Source organism: Silurus aristotelis, assembly GCF_946808225.1.
Source record: "Silurus aristotelis genome assembly, chromosome: 16".
In the NCBI taxonomy this organism is placed as follows: Eukaryota; Metazoa; Chordata; class Actinopteri; order Siluriformes; family Siluridae; genus Silurus; species Silurus aristotelis.
In genome coordinates this window covers 25,502,101-25,517,100 of record NC_139589.1, presented here as the reverse complement: position 1 = coordinate 25,517,100, position 15,000 = coordinate 25,502,101, and the positions used below count along the sequence as shown (strand labels likewise).

General features: G+C 44.0%; 5 protein-coding genes across 14 annotated transcripts in view; 2 read left to right on the top strand and 3 right to left on the bottom strand.

Moving 5' to 3' along the window:
* galnt10 (UDP-N-acetyl-alpha-D-galactosamine:polypeptide N-acetylgalactosaminyltransferase 10 (GalNAc-T10)) overlaps window positions 1-692 on the bottom strand; it is a 16,038-nt gene extending 15,346 nt beyond the window's left edge. For 5 of the 8 annotated variants that reach the window (XR_014537412.1, XR_014537413.1, XR_014537414.1 and 2 more), the window contains exon 1: window positions 1-204. This exon is cut by the window's left edge and continues 44 nt beyond it. Coding sequence is in view for 3 of the 8 variants with exons in the window: in XM_083565513.1 (XP_083421639.1) it covers window positions 1-85 (85 nt within the window). In the remaining 5 variants the exon portion in view is untranslated. Of the gene's footprint in view, window positions 205-315 lie in introns of those variants that run through there. The other 3 variants (XM_083565513.1, XM_083565515.1, XM_083565514.1) reach the window with 3 other exon arrangements.
* A 1,749-nt stretch (window positions 693-2,441) lies between these two features.
* On the bottom strand, window positions 2,442-3,947 carry LOC310739552 (microfibril-associated glycoprotein 3-like). Its single transcript, XM_083565545.1, has 3 exons — window positions 3,846-3,947; window positions 3,566-3,753; window positions 2,442-3,263 (listed from the first exon to the last, which is right to left on the bottom strand). The coding sequence occupies exons 2-3, from the start codon at window positions 3,750-3,752 to the stop codon at window positions 2,704-2,706; spliced, it is 747 nt and encodes a 248-aa protein (XP_083421671.1). The 5' UTR covers window position 3,753; window positions 3,846-3,947; the 3' UTR covers window positions 2,442-2,703.
* A 983-nt stretch (window positions 3,948-4,930) lies between these two features.
* LOC310739489 (uncharacterized protein) lies at window positions 4,931-5,992 on the bottom strand (the record flags this gene model as incomplete). Its single annotated transcript, XM_083565413.1, has 1 exon — window positions 4,931-5,992. A coding segment is annotated over one exon (1,062 nt), but the record flags the coding sequence as incomplete, so codon positions are not given.
* A 188-nt stretch (window positions 5,993-6,180) lies between these two features.
* Window positions 6,181-11,977, top strand: oatx (organic anion transporter X). 3 transcript variants are annotated; one of them, XM_083565518.1, is made up of 11 exons: window positions 6,230-6,945; window positions 7,365-7,468; window positions 7,551-7,705; window positions 7,989-8,157; window positions 8,255-8,378; window positions 8,694-8,809; window positions 9,008-9,083; window positions 9,165-9,222; window positions 9,346-9,454; window positions 9,851-10,057; window positions 10,143-10,372. In XM_083565518.1, the coding sequence occupies exons 1-11, from the start codon at window positions 6,550-6,552 to the stop codon at window positions 10,261-10,263; spliced, it is 1,635 nt and encodes a 544-aa protein (XP_083421644.1). In that variant the 5' UTR covers window positions 6,230-6,549; the 3' UTR covers window positions 10,264-10,372. The 3 variants fall into 3 exon arrangements, with proteins under 3 accessions (XP_083421643.1, XP_083421644.1, XP_083421642.1); XM_083565517.1 differs by having other exon boundaries at window positions 6,181-6,945; window positions 7,401-7,468; window positions 9,008-9,222; XM_083565516.1 differs by having other exon boundaries at window positions 6,241-6,945; window positions 9,008-9,222; window positions 10,143-11,977.
* A 98-nt stretch (window positions 11,978-12,075) lies between these two features.
* Window positions 12,076-15,000, top strand: part of LOC310739555 (uncharacterized protein) — a 5,916-nt gene continuing 2,991 nt past the window's right edge. Inside the window, exons 1-2 of the mRNA XM_083565549.1 lie at window positions 12,076-12,280; window positions 13,105-13,244. Of these exons, the coding sequence (XP_083421675.1) occupies window positions 12,265-12,280; window positions 13,105-13,244 (156 nt within the window). The 5' untranslated portion in view covers window positions 12,076-12,264. The remainder of the gene's footprint in view (window positions 12,281-13,104; window positions 13,245-15,000) is intronic.

Here is a 15,000-nt window from a genome sequence, read left to right as displayed (position 1 = left end):
TCAGAGCGCCGGTGTAGAGGAACAACAGCGCGGCGATGATCAACACCACCACCTGCACCAACCTCTTCTCTCTCCTCCTCATCATAGTGAACCACTGACACGTACTCACACTCTACACACACTCCCCTCATATACTCACTCACACACTCTCTACACACACACACTCTACATACACCCCACTCATATACTCACTCTCTACACACACTTACACACACACTCTACATACACCCCACTCATATACTCACTCTCTACACACACTTACACACACACTCTACATACACCCCACTCATATACTCACTCTCTACACACACTTACACACACACTCTACATACACCCCACTCATATACTCACTCTCTACACACACTTTACACACACTTACACACACACTCTACATACACCCCACTCATATACTCACTCTCTACACACACTTTACACACACTTACACACACACTCTACATACACCCCACTCATATACTCACTCTCTACACACACTTTACACACACTTACACACACACTCTACATACACCCCACTCATATACTCACTCTCTACACACACTTCACTCATATACTCACACTCTACACACACACACACACACACACTCTACATACACTCCACTCATACACTCACACTGTACATACACACACACACACTCCAACTTCATCTCACTGCGTTACACAGCGTTTACTTCCGCCTCAATGGAGCGAACCATCTCACAGTGCGATGGGGGAGCACACGGCATCGCACTAACACTACTAACACTAATGTTATTGAGAAAAGGTTTCGAGAGCAATCATTTCGCTAAATAAAGAAGGGATAAAGAAAAGTCCGAGTGGTTATGGAGTCTTAAAGACAAAGATTTAATCAAAAATAAACGGACTGAAATGAGTTTGTGACCCCCTCGAGTCGGGTAAAATGGTACCGCTCATAAAGTTGCGTCAACCGGTTAACAGGTTATTAGTGTACAATTAATTTCTACAATAACCACTGTAACTTCTACTGTAACTACTGTAACTTCTACTGTAACCACTGTAACTTCTACTGTAACTACTGTAACTTCTACTGTAACCACTGTAACTACTGTAACTTCTACTGTAACCACTGTAACTTCTACTGTAACTACTGTAACTTCTACTGTAAATACTGTAACTTCTACAAAAACCACTTTAACTTCTACTGTCACTACTGTAACTTCTACAATAACCACTTTAACTTCTACTGTCACTACTGTAACTTCCACTGTAACTACTAAAACCACTAACTTCTACTGTAATTACTGTAACTTTTACTATAACTTCTGTAACTTCTACTGTAATTACTGTAACTTCTATTGCAACCACTGTAACTTCTACTATAACTTATGTAACTTCTATAACTTTTACTGTCACTTATACTATAACCACTATAACTACTGTAACTTGTACAACAACCACTGTAACTTCTACTGTAATTACTATAACATCTACTGTAACTACTAAAACTAATGTAACACTATAACCACTGTAACTTCTACTGTAACCATTGTAACTTCTACTATAAATACTGTAACTCCTATAACCACTGTAACCTCTGCTGTAACTTCTACTATAACTTCTGTAACTACTTTTGTAACTACTGTAACTATACTGTACTGTAACTACTGCATCTACTACTGTAACTTCTTATGTAACTGCTGCAACTACTATAACTACTTCTGTAATTACTGTAACTACATTTGTGTCCATGTCCAGAGCGATGTACAAAAGTCCTTTGAGTCTCCATCAATGAATAAATCTACACTAGATTATAAACTTAAGATAAATTAGCCTACAACTTGAGATAATTTTTTATTATTATTAAATTTTTTATTATATTTTTATAAAAGACAACGCAAACATGGAAAAGTGGTAGTTTAAGTGTTTCAGGAAGAGGAAGGTCTTCACCTGTCGCTTGAAGATAGCTAATTTTCGGAGTACTATATTATATCTACTGTAACTACTAATGTAAATATTGTATCTACTTCTGTAACTACTATAACTACTGTAAGTACTAATGTAATACAATAATAATAACAATAATCTTAACTACTACTGTAACTACAACTACAACAATAATAACATGAACCATAACTACAACTACTACAATAATAGGTTTAACAAATAGGTGTAAGTGTGTGTTTATTGTGTTGAAGTGATTATAGAAGTGTGATATGTATGGTATGTGTGTTGATAAACCACTCCCTCACACTGAAGTGTTTAATCCTGTACAATTCAGATAGTAAATTGTTTATAGACAGTTGAATGTGCTTTAGCTGCTGATTGGTAATAAAAAACGTGATAAGTAAAGAACTGACACACCTTCAGAACAAAGATCACCTCCACCTCCCACCACTCAGCTCTTTCACTGCACACACACCTCAGCAACTATGGCCACTATTTTAACTGACTGTCACCATGGTAACGTGTCTGATTGAGAAAAATCATTTAATAAAACAATCAAAAATAAACAAAACATTATTACAGAGAAACCAGCACAAATAATAAATATGAGATGTTGAACTTTGTCACCACCTGTTGGTCAAATCTGGAACTTCTGTTTCCTCTTAAAAGTCTTATACTCTGAACCTGTGACTTTATTTCTACAATTATAATGAAGTGTTTAGAAGGCTCTCACTCACTCACACACACACACACACACACACACACACACACACACACACCCCTGTGTTAATTTTCTGTGTGTCTGTTCAGGGCGTCTTGTTCACTCTGGTCCTCCTCCTGATGTTGTGAAGATGATGGACCTCGACACTCTGCTTCCTCAACAGCTGTGGTGCAAGTGAGGATGAGTGGAGGCAGAGGCACGTTCCTCGCCAGTTCCTCCACCTGCTTGGCCAGCTCCAAAGTTTTAAACTGTGTGACTTTGGCAAGCTCCATGGTTTTGGTGGATGTGACGATGGGGATGCGTTTGGCGATTTCCAGAGCCTTCTGAAGTTTCTCTGCACCGTCTGTGCGGAAGAAGTCGTTGATCGCGTGCTCGGTTTTGCGCAGGTGCGTGTTGATCATGCACAGACGGGTCATGTTGAGGATGATGGTGATGGTGAAGGTGATGAAGCACACGATGATGTAGTAAAGCCCCAGGCCACTGTAGGTGTAGCTCACTCTCAGCGTCACCGTGTAGTTGGAGATGCTGTCAGAGCTCAGAGAGATGCAGGTGTACCGTCCACGGTCCTGGAATGAAACGCTGCTGATGTTCACTGTATCTCTGTTCACTGTGATTCGATTCCCACCTGCATACGACAAAGCACCAGCATTTCACAGCAGTTACACACGTTACACAATACACACAGCCGGTGACGTCCTCAGTGACAAGATCCTGCTGATGGAGTTCACACACCAGCCCTGAGTCTCAGGTCTCGACACCACGGGGTTTCCACCACACTGATCCGTTTATACAAACATCAGCTCGCGTTAGCAAGCAGGAAGTTCAGTTACAGTGAACTAAACCTAATAAACATCCGCAACCATGAATTGAGAAGGTTCTCCTCATTCTCTCGAATCTTTAAACTCTATAAAAGGTTAAAGTGCTCACCCGAGTCTCCGTTCATGATGCGTCCTTTAGGGTCGTACCATTCGATGTGTTCATGAAGGTCACTCACATTACACTTGATCACGACACTCGTTCCCTCCTTCACAGTGATGACCCTGAGGTCCTTCACACTCACACACACACACACACTCACACACACACACACTCCAAGAAACAACAACTGCTTCATTCTGAAAACAGAAACAACACAAATATCAAGAAAACTACAGTAAATTACATAAAGTATAAAGTTTACATTAAAATAAAAAGCCCTCATAATTACCTTCAATCAACACAAATCAGTGCGCAGGAGCTTCACCTGGAACACACACACACACACACTCACTCACTCACACACACACTCACTTCCGGGTCTGAGCCTGTACAGGTGTGTGTGTGTGCGCGCGCGTGCGGTTTGACCTGTTTGCGCACATTTCCACATACCACAGTCACGTGAGGGGGCGTGGTTATAATTTACCGTTATATTCGGTAGAACAATATTATAATACGTTATAACCGGTTACAAAAATCTTGTGACTATAAAATGTTTTCTGTTTTCTGTTATTTTTTATCGTTTAAAAAAAACTAATAAAATTATAAAATAAACCTGTTAATAGTCAAATATTAATTTTACAATTATTTTCACTCTTTTACTCAGAAATATGTTTAAATAACTGGTAATAAAACCCGAAATCCGAATCCGTTTAAAGAATCAAATTCTTCTGAATCACTTAGTGAACTACGGTGGCCGAGAAGTGCAAAACACATTAACAAATCCGAGAACAAAATAACAATCCAGACAATCCGGAAAAGGGAGGTACAGTGTGTGTGAATAAAACACTTACCGATCATTGGACGTGACACGTGTCATTCAAGATATACAGGAAATATAAAATCTTATAACTTTGTTACTTGTACATGTGTAAAGTTTTTGCATTTGTTATTTTGTTTTCGGATTTGTTAATGTGTATTGCACTTCTCGGCCACCGTAGATTCTACCTGCTTTGCCATTGAATTCCACTAGAGGGCACTTACCGAATCATTAGAATCCATTGAATCCTACAGGCACACACATTTCTCTCACATTCTTTGTGTGTGTGTGTGTGTGTGTGTGTGTGTGTGTGTGTGTGTGTGTGTGGGTGGAATGAAGGTCAGATGTAACACTGGATTTATGTGTAATAAATGGTGTAAAGTGTGTGTTTCACCAGAGATCGAAGTTTTATCAAAATCAGATGAAAAGATAAAAAATGTCATTCAAAAATAATCAATTATTAAACAATTAATGTGTGTGTGTGTGAGTTTGTTTGTGTGTGAGTCTGTGTGTGTGTGTGTGTGTGAGTTTGTGTGTGTGTGTAAGTTTGTTTGTGTGTGAGTGTGTGTGTGTGTGTGTGAGTTTGTTTGTGTGTGAGAGTTTGTTTGTGTGTGAGTCTGTGTGTGTGTGTGTGTGTGTGTGTTTGTTTGTGTGTGTGTGTGTGTGTGTGTGAGTTTGTTTTTGTGTGTGTGAGTGTGTGTGTGTGTGTGTGTCTGTGTGTCTGTGTGTGAGTTTGTTTGTGTATGTGTGTGTGAGTTTGTTTTTGTGTGTGTGTGTGTGTGTGAGAGAGTTTGTTTGTGTGTGAGTCTTTGTGTGTGTGTGTGTGAGAGAGTTTGTTTGTGTGTGAGTCTGTGTGTGTGTGTGTGTGTGTGTGTGTGAGTTTGTTTGTGTGTGTGTGTGTGTGTGTGTATGTGTGTGTGAGTTTGTTTTTGTGTGTGTGTGAGTTTGTTTGTGTGTGTGTGTGTGTGTGTATGTGTGTGTGAGTTTGTTTTTGTGTGTGTGTGTGAGTTTGTTTGTGTGTGTGTGTGTGTGTGTGTGTGTGTGTGTGTGTGTGTGTGTGTGTGAGAGTTTGTTTGTGTGTGTGTGTGTGTGTGTGTGTGTGTGTGTGTGTGTGTGTGTGTGTGAGTCTGTGTGTGTGTGTGTGTGTGAGTTTGTTTGTGTGTGTGTGTGTGTGTGTGTGTATGTGTGTGTGAGTTTGTTTTTGTGTGTGTGTGAGTTTGTTTGTGTGTGTGTGTGTGTGTGTATGTGTGTGTGAGTTTGTTTTTGTGTGTGTGTGTGAGTTTGTTTGTGTGTGTGTGTGTGTGTGTGTGTGTGTGTGTGAGAGTTTGTTTGTGTGTGAGTCTGTGTGTGTGTGTGTGTGTGTGTGTGTGTGAGTCTGTGTGTGTGTGTGTGTGTGTGTGTGTGTGTGTGTGTGTGAGTTTGTTTGTGTGTGTGTGTGTGTGTGTGTGTGTATGTGTGTGTGAGTTTGTTTTTGTGTGTGTGTGTGAGTTTGTTTGTGTGTGTGTGTGTGTGTGTGTGTGTGAGAGAGTTTGTTTGTGTGTGAGTCTGTGTGTGTGTGTGTGTGTGTGTGTGTGTGAGTTTGTTTGTGTGTGTGTGTGTGTGTGTGTGTGTGTGTGTGTGTGTGTGTTTCAGGGTTGGATTTTGGTGTCACTGGGTTTTTTCTGTAGTGTTTAAGCTCTTTACTGAAATTCCTCTTTTTGGGATTTGAGAATTTGAGTTTCAGATTTAAAAAAGATTACAGACAGAAAGTGCAATGTCCACCACACACACACACACACACACACACACACAGACTCACACACTAACAAACTCACACACACACACACACACACACACACACACACACACACACACACACACACACACACACATATGCTCACACACACACCTACTGTATATGTGTCAGTTAAGAAGTACCATGGGGTTTGTGGTGTTGGGATTCAGATCCAGCTGCTGCAGTGTTTGATGAGATTTGGGATAAACAGCAGATGTTCCTCTCCAGGGAGTAAAACGTGAGCGACCTTTTAGCCACTATTAACCCCAGAATTAATTATTTTAGAGCTCGTAGTTTATTTGTGTTTGAGAAATGTCAAAACACGGAGTGCGAGGCTTGGCGAGGTGTTAAGAAGGAGAAGATGACGGTGTGGGACAGATCGGGAAAGAGCGACGAGCCAGCATGCCTTTTGCAGATCTTCTAGAAGAAGTGGGTGGACTGGGGCGCTTTCAGCTGATCCACATCACGCTACTCTCCATCCCGGGCCTCTTGATGGCCAGTCAGAACTTACTCAATAACTTCACTGCAGGAATCCCGGCGCATCATTGCACCATCCCCAACATGACGTCTGCTCTCAACCTGTCTGAGGTAGATCAGAGTGCTCTCTTGAGAGCCTTCATTCCTCAGGATGACTCTCAGCTTTCCAAATGCAAAAGGTACGTTCAGCCCCAGTGGCATCTGAACTCAGAAAACCAAAGTCACACCAGGAACCTAAATTACACAGTCATGGAGACGGAGAACTGCATGGATGGATGGACTTACAAGAAGACAGAGTTTATTTCCACAATCGTATCTGAGGTATGTGAGCTCACGGTGTGTGTGTGTGAGAGTAAGTTTGTGTGTGTGTGAGTGTGTGTGTGCGTGAGTTTAAGTGTGTGTGTGTGTGTGTGTGTGCATGAGTGTAAGTGTGAGTGTGTGTGAGTGTAAATGTATGTATGAGTGTGTGTGAGTGTGTGTGTGAGTGTAAATGTGTGTGTGTGTAAATGTGAGAGTGTGAGAGTGTAAATGTGAGTGTATGTGTGAGTGTGCGTGAGTGTGTGTGCGTGAGTATAAGTGTGTGTGTGTATGTGTGTGTGACTGTGAATGTGTGTGAGTGTAAATGTGTGTGTGTGAGAGTGTATGTGTAAATGTGAGGTGTGTGTGCGTGCATGCATGAGTGTAAATGTGTGTGTGTGTGAGTGTAAGTGCGTGTGTGTGTGTGTGTGTGTTTCCTTCAGTGGGATCTAGTCTGTACTCTCCGCCCACTCAAACAGATGAGTCAGACCATCTACATGGGTGGAGTTCTCACAGGTGCCATTATTTTTGGAGGACTTTCAGACAGGTGAGTAAAGTCTCAGGTGGGTTCCTCGCTCTTCCTCTCATGTTCTTCTTCATGTTCATCTTAAGTTCCTTTTTACCTAAAGGTTTGGGAGGAAGATGTTACTCACCTGGTCGTATTTTCAGTTAGCTGTGTTGGGAACCTTCACCTCGTTCTCTTCATCCTTCCTGGCCTACAGCACCTTCCGCTTCTTCACTGGCATGGCCGTGTCTGGGGTCATCCTCAACACTGTGTCCCTCAGTGAGAACACACCACTCTTCATCTTCTTCTTCATCTTCTTCTACTTCCTCTTATCATCATCATCATCATCATCATCAGCAGCAGCAGCAGTGACATGATCTAAAGCAGATGTTTGTTTTTGCAGCTGGACCTCACATTGCTCGCTTACATAAAACTGTGATGGTCATCAGGTTCATTTCACTGCTGCTGCAAAAATCTTTAATCTCTACAGCCTGCAAGAAAATGAAATTCTCACTGTGGTGTGTGTGTGTGTGTGTGTGTGTGTGTGTGTGTGTGTGTGTAGAGGTGGAATGGATCCCCACAAAGACCCGCACTTTGGTGGGTTCCCTCTCCTCCTTGTTCTTCACTGTTGGTCAGATAGTTCTGGCGGGGATAGCATACAGTCTGAAGGATTGGAGGAAGCTGCACGTCGCTGTCTGCTCTCCATTTTTTATCGTGTTCCTCTACAGCTGGTGAGAACATCAGTGCACACTGTAATGTTGAGACTGCAGAGATGGTTTCCAGCTCATCTTTGTGTGTTTGTGTGTTTTGTGTGTGTGTGATGTTTAGGTGGTTCTCAGAGTCGGCAAGATGGTTGGTGCTGAACGGTCGCTCAGGTGAAGCTCTCCAGGAGCTCCACCGTGTGGCCAGAATCAATGGCAAACATGAAGCAGTTGAGAAAATCACACTGGAGGTCTGGAGGATATTTACACACTCCTAAACATGCATGCACACACACACAGACACAGACACACACACACACTCACACACACACACACACACACACACACACACACACACACACACACACACACACACACACACAACTTACTCATGTGGCGAGAGAGAGAGAGTGCACACTTTCTGATCTTCTGCAGGAGAGAATGAAACAAACTGCAGAATAAAATAATCTTCTCAATCCTGATGTATCAACAGCTAGCTAATGTTTTACACACTACAGAGTTCGAAGTGTGTGTGTGTGTGTGTGTGTGTGTGTGTGTGTGTGTAGGTGCTGCATTCACACATGCAGAAAGAGCTTCAGTCCAGTAAGACAGTGTTCACAGCATATGATCTGCTGCGCACTCCGGTCATGAGGAGGATCTCCCTGTGCCTCATCGCAGTCTGGTAGAAACCCATACAGAACATCTCAGAGATTTTAGATCATCACACACTTCTCATGCAAATGAGTGGGCAGGGCTTATAAAATGCTTTTAAAATTCTCCATCATCAGAATGTTAAATTCTGTGAAAAACATTCAGTCTGAAACAAAAGAATGGAAGTCACCAGAAACCATGCACACCTTGCTCTCCTCCTGTTCTCCAGGTTCTCCACCAGCTTTGCATATTATGGTCTGGCGATGGACCTGCAGAAGTTTGGTGTGAACATCTACCTGATGCAGGTGATATTTGGGGTAGTGGATTTTCCTGCTAAACTGGTGGCTCTGGTCATGTTGACGTTTTTGGGTCGGCGTTTAACGCAGGGTACGTGTCTCCTTGCATCGGCCTCTGTCATCTTCACCAACATCTTCATCCCTAAAGGTGAGATGCAGATGGAGCGAGGATGGAGTTAATTTCCCTTTGTTGTACAGAAGCTCATCTCACACAAACCCTCTGTAACATCGACAACATATCACCATCTAATCTCCTGAATCCCTCACACAGACCTGCAGGTGATGAGGACCACGCTGGCCGTGCTGGGGAAAGGCTTCACCTCTGCCTCCTTCACCTGCGTCTACCTGTTCACTGGAGAACTTTATCCTACAGTCATCAGGTCTGACTCCATCAATGCACACACACATTACAATCATTCACATGGAGAGGTTTTGAGTAAGAAGGTGTGTGTGTAAGATGTATGGAAGGAGTCTCCAGTGTCAGTGCTGTAACAGTTATAGTGTTAGTTCTCTGATATCTCCAGAGAGAAAATTAAGAGAGGCTGATAAAGAAAGGAGTATTTCTGCTATGAGGAGGGTGTGTGTGTGTGTGTGTGTGTGTGTGTGTGTGTGTGTGTGTGTGTGTAACTGTAGAATTAATTGTTGTGGTGTAAGAGAAATAAATCACTCAAGGAGGTGCAGTTACAGAGAACTTGCAGTTTGTTGCAGGTGAGTGTGTGTTTGTACAGGCATATATATATATGTGTGTGTGTGTGTGTGTGTGTGTGTGTGTGCAGGCAGACCGGGATGGGTTTTGCCTCCACTATGGCACGTATCGGGTCGATGGCTGCCCCGGTGGTCCTGATCCTGGACGAGTTTTTCCCTGCGCTGCCCAGTGTGGTGTACGGCTCAGCCGCTGTAATCGCAGGAGTCACTGCGTTTCTGCTGCCCGAGACTCTGAATGTGCCACTGCCTGACACCATCGAGGACGTGGAGGAGAAATGGTGTGTACAGAGGATCAGGTGTGTGTGTGTTTTTGTGAGCACTCTCTCACAACGAGCTGCTGATCATCAGAGTGTGTGTCTGCAGGTCAAAGAAAACTTGCAGGTTTCAGGAGCAGGTCCAGCATGAGGCCATGGTGCTCGACACACTCGGCCAGACTGCAGAGGAACCTGAGGAGCGACAATCCAGTGGACTCGATGCTCTCTAACACACACTTCACACACTTCACTTACTGCACCTGTATTTACACTGATCCTGCGTCAGGCTGCAACACACCTGTAGTGATCACCTGACCAAAATAAAACGAAAAGAAAAACTGCATCACTGCAGTGCATGATGGGTATTCCAGTTGTTCACACACACACACACACACACACACACACACACACACACACACACACACACACACACACACTGTTATAGAGTTATGTAGTGACTGACTACATTGGTGACTGATTGGTGGTCTCTATAAAAGCCGTTTGATTGGTGGTCTCTATAAAAGCCGTTTGATTGGTGGTCTCTATAAAAGCCGTTTGATTGGTGGTCTCTATAAAAGCCGTTTGATTGGTGGTCTCTATAAAAGCCGTTTGATTGGTGGTCTCTATAAAAGCCGAACCCAAATTCCGATCAGATGATGCTAAATTTGTGAGACACGTTTTTTATGCGCCATCGGTCTAAAAGTTCTACAAGGTTTGTGAAAAAGATGAAACGTTGGCAATCTGCAATGTGTGTAGCAAAAAAATTCCACAAGATGGGAAGCAGACAAAACCCCACCAACCAGATCAGACATTTGAGGAACGCTTCAGCCCCAGGTGCGACTCAGTCAGCTGTCGGTAACAAAAATGTTTTAAACTACAGAAATCCTACTGCACGCACAGAAAGACGCAAAAAGAAATATGTGACAAAATTATGGGATTCGTGCGACTTGATCATCAGCCGCTGTCTGCTGTGGAACATAAAGAGTCCCAGTGACTCGTGTCCTATATTTTTTTTGTGTTCTTTATTAATCTTCATTTATGATTTTCTTTATTAAAAATGTAAGTAACTACTCTCAAAACAACCACAAACAAGCAATTAGATCATTAATGCAGGTCAATTCAAACATCAGGTAGGGTACCTAACACCTCCAGAACCATCTAGAGACCTACCAGCACCAGCTGGACCCCACTTCATGTGGAGTTTAGACACTGGAACTCTTTGAGTGTTTAAAGGCTCTGGCATGGAGAAGCAGGTGGTGGATCTGTGATGATCTCAGATGTTGAGCTATTTTATGAGTTGCTCAGTAGCTCCTGGATCATCAGTCATAATCACACACTCCAGTGCTCATGTTAGTTCTCACTCTCCAGTGTTCTGTAGTGTTTAAAGACTATAATCACACTCTTTATCACCCAAATGAGGATGAGGTTCTACTTTTGAGCCTGGTTCCTCTCAAGGTTTCTTCCTTATAACATCTAAGGGAGTTTTTCCTTCACCACAGTCACCCCAGACTTTCTATAAATTTCTATTGAAATTCTATAAAGCTGCTTTGAGAGTTAAGGGCCTCACTCAAGGGCCCAGCAATGGCAACTTGGTGCTGCTGGAACATATTCCTGAGAAAACACAGAACCCGAGGAACCTCCCAACAATACAACAGGGGTGTAATGCCCGGGTTTCGAGTCCATGTAGGAAACTCAGCTTCCACGCTCCACTGACACGCCTGCTCAGGTGGAGACGCTGCAGTGACATCATTTCGCCATGTGGTGGCACTGGTTAGTTATGTTTTCACACTTTATTACACGTGTTAAGTTTTAACTCTGTAATTCTTTTCACCTCTCAGTCCGACTCACGTGCAGGAATTTCCGAACATCATTATATCTGATCGTATTACACTTAATGTATATTTTATTATCAAATACATTAATAAAAAAAAATGTTTAATTGTGCATTTCTATGTTTGGCGGAAAAGTGCTCAGTCCACTCGTGGGCGTATCCTCCGCGCGCGCTCGAGAAAGGAAATGGAAAGCGAAGCATGCGCATTTCTCAGCGCGCGCTGGGTCTCGGAGCAATAGCGCGAGCGCGCACTCGTCATTCCAACACCTTCATGTGATCTGTTCCTTCTACAGCATTTACACACCTTCATCATCTTCATCATCACAATCACTTCTTCATCACTTCTTCATAGAATCGCGCTTCAGTCGGTGGGGTTTTATTCTTCATCCTGCGCGCAGCCATGAAACATCTCACCTGTAAGTCCTCATCTTTAATCTTTACAGAACCGGATCGTGTGTGTGTGTGTGTGTGTGTGTGTGTGTGTGTGTGTGTGTGTGATTTACATACAGACACATTAGTGTGCAGATTTCACTTTTCTCGTAGAAGTGTTAATAATATACACTGTACAGAAGCCCAGAGATCTGCAGGATTATTATTATTATTATTATTATTATTATTATTATTATTATTATTATTATTATTATTATTATTATTAGTGTGTAAAGGCGTCACTGTTGAATGCGTTAAAAACTCACCCAAACTGTTCGTCTGTTTATTGTGTGTTTTATTATTAATGTGTTTACTGAGTTTGCTCTTTAAAAAAAACGCTGCCTTTCGCATTATGCCTCGTGAAGCGTTTTTCACGTGAAGCGGTTTCACGATTCGCCCAGGTGAATCGGCAACGTCACGTGATGTCCCAAGCCGCGCCCACCGCGCTTTTCTATTAACTCTCAAATTACAACATCTCCAACTGCAAGGCTCGGTCACGTGAACAGCATGAACCTCGGCAGGACGTGTCTGTGACATGTGTGAGGAGAGAAAAGCTGAGGAATGTGATGTACTGAATATCCAGATGTTTCCATCAGTTATTTTCTTCCCTGATGGTGTGAGCATGTTCCAATATCATGCCAGGATTCATCAGGCTCAACTTGTGAAAGAGAGCTTCAGGGAGCATGAGATCATTTTCACACATCGACTGACCACCAACAAATCCTACTGTATGACTTCTGTTTGACCAGGCAGCATCTAACCCCGAAACATTCACACCTTCTCAGTGACTGTGTTTTTGTTCCCCCTGTAGGTGTGTTTGGGTCGTTACTGGTGGTGGGTCTTTCAGCAGCTCCCTCAGAACATCTGTCATGCAAGTGTGAAGTGTTAGATAATACCTTTAAGATGTGCAGACTGAATCAAGACAGTCAGTGGATAACTTGGAACGTAGATGTGAGCACACTGAGCACCATCACACCATCATCACACCCTGAGCTCCATCACACCCTGAGCTCCATCACACACTGAGCACCATCACACCATCATCACACCCTGAGCTCCATCACACCCTGAGCTCCATCACACACTGAGCACCATCACACCATCATCACACCCTGAGCTCCATCACACACTGAGCACCATCACACCATCCTCACACCCTGAGCTCCATCACACACTGAGCACCATCACACCATCATCACACCCTGAGCTCCATCACACACTGAGCTCCATCACACACTGAGCACCATCACACCATCATCACACCCTGAGCTCCATCACACACTGAGCACCATCACACCATCATCACACCCTGAGCTCCATCACACACTGAGCACCATCACACCATCATCACACCCTGAGCTCCATCACACACTGAGCACCATCACACCATCATCACACCCTGAGCTCCATCACACACTGAGCTCCATCACACACTGAGCACCATCACACCATCATCACACCCTGAGCTCCATCACACCCTGAGCTCCATCACACCCTGAGCTCCATCACACCCTGAGCTTCATCACACCCTGAGCTCCATCACACACTGAGCTCCATCACACACTGAGCTCCATCACACCCTGAGCTCCATCACACCCTGAGCTCCATCACACCCTGAGCTCCATCACACACTGAGCTCCATCACACCATCATCACACCCTGAGCTCCATCACACACTGAGCACCATCACACCATCATCACAACCTGAGCTCCATTACACACTTAGCACCATCACACCATCATCACACACTGAGCTCCATCACACCATCATCACACCCTGAGCTCCATCACACCCTGAGCTCCATCACACACTGAGCACCATCACACCATCATCACACCCTGAGCTCCATCACACACTGAGCACCATCACACCATCATCACACACTGAGCACCATCACACCATCATCACACCCTGAGCTCCATCACACCCTGAGCTCCATCACACCCTGAGCTCCATCACACACTGAGCACCATCACACCATCATCACACTCTGAGCTCCATCACACACTGAGCTCCATCACACACTGAACACCATCACACCCTGAGCTCCATCACACACTGAGCACCATCACACCATCATCACACCCTGAGCTCCATCACACACTGAGCTCCATCACACACTGAGCACCATCACACCATCATCACACACTGAACACCATCACACCCTGAGCTCCATCACACCCTGAGCTCCATCACACCCTGAGCTCCATCACACCCTGAGCTCCATCACACCCTGAGCTCCATCACACCCTAAGCACCATCACACCCTGAGCACCATCACACCCTGAGCTTCATCACACCCTGAGCTCCATCACACACTGAGCTCCATCACACCATCATCACACCCTGAGCTCCATCACACCCTGAGCACCATCACACCCTGAGCACCATCACACCCTGAGCACCATCACACCCTGAGCTCCATCACACCCTGAGCTCCATCACACACTGAGCTCCATCACACCATCATCACAACCTGAGCTCCATTACACACTTAGCACCATCACACCATCATCACACACTGAGCTCCATCACACCATCATCACACCCTGAGCTCCATCACACACTGAGCACCATCACACCATCATCACACCCTGAGCTCCATCACACACTGAGCACCATCACACCATCATCACACACTGAGCTCCATCACACCATCATCACACCCTGAGCTCCATCACACACTGAGCACCATCACACCATCAT

Bases quoted from the DNA above. Each gene is read 5' to 3' on its own strand.
- LOC310739552 (XM_083565545.1), bottom strand. From the start codon at position 3,752: ATGAAGCAGTTGTTGTTTCTTGGAGTGTGTGTGTGTGTGAGTGTGTGT. The intron at 3,264-3,565 runs GTGAGCACTTTA...TGTCGTATGCAG, and splicing joins CATCATGAACGGAGACTCGG to GTGGGAATCGAATCACAGTG.
- oatx (XM_083565516.1), top strand. From the start codon at position 6,550: ATGCCTTTTGCAGATCTTCTAGAAGAAGTGGGTGGACTGGGGCGCTTT. The intron at 7,706-7,988 runs GTGAGAACACAC...GTGTGTGTGTAG, and splicing joins CCTCAACACTGTGTCCCTCA to AGGTGGAATGGATCCCCACA. The intron at 9,455-9,850 runs GTCTGACTCCAT...GTGTGTGTGCAG, and splicing joins CTTTATCCTACAGTCATCAG to GCAGACCGGGATGGGTTTTG.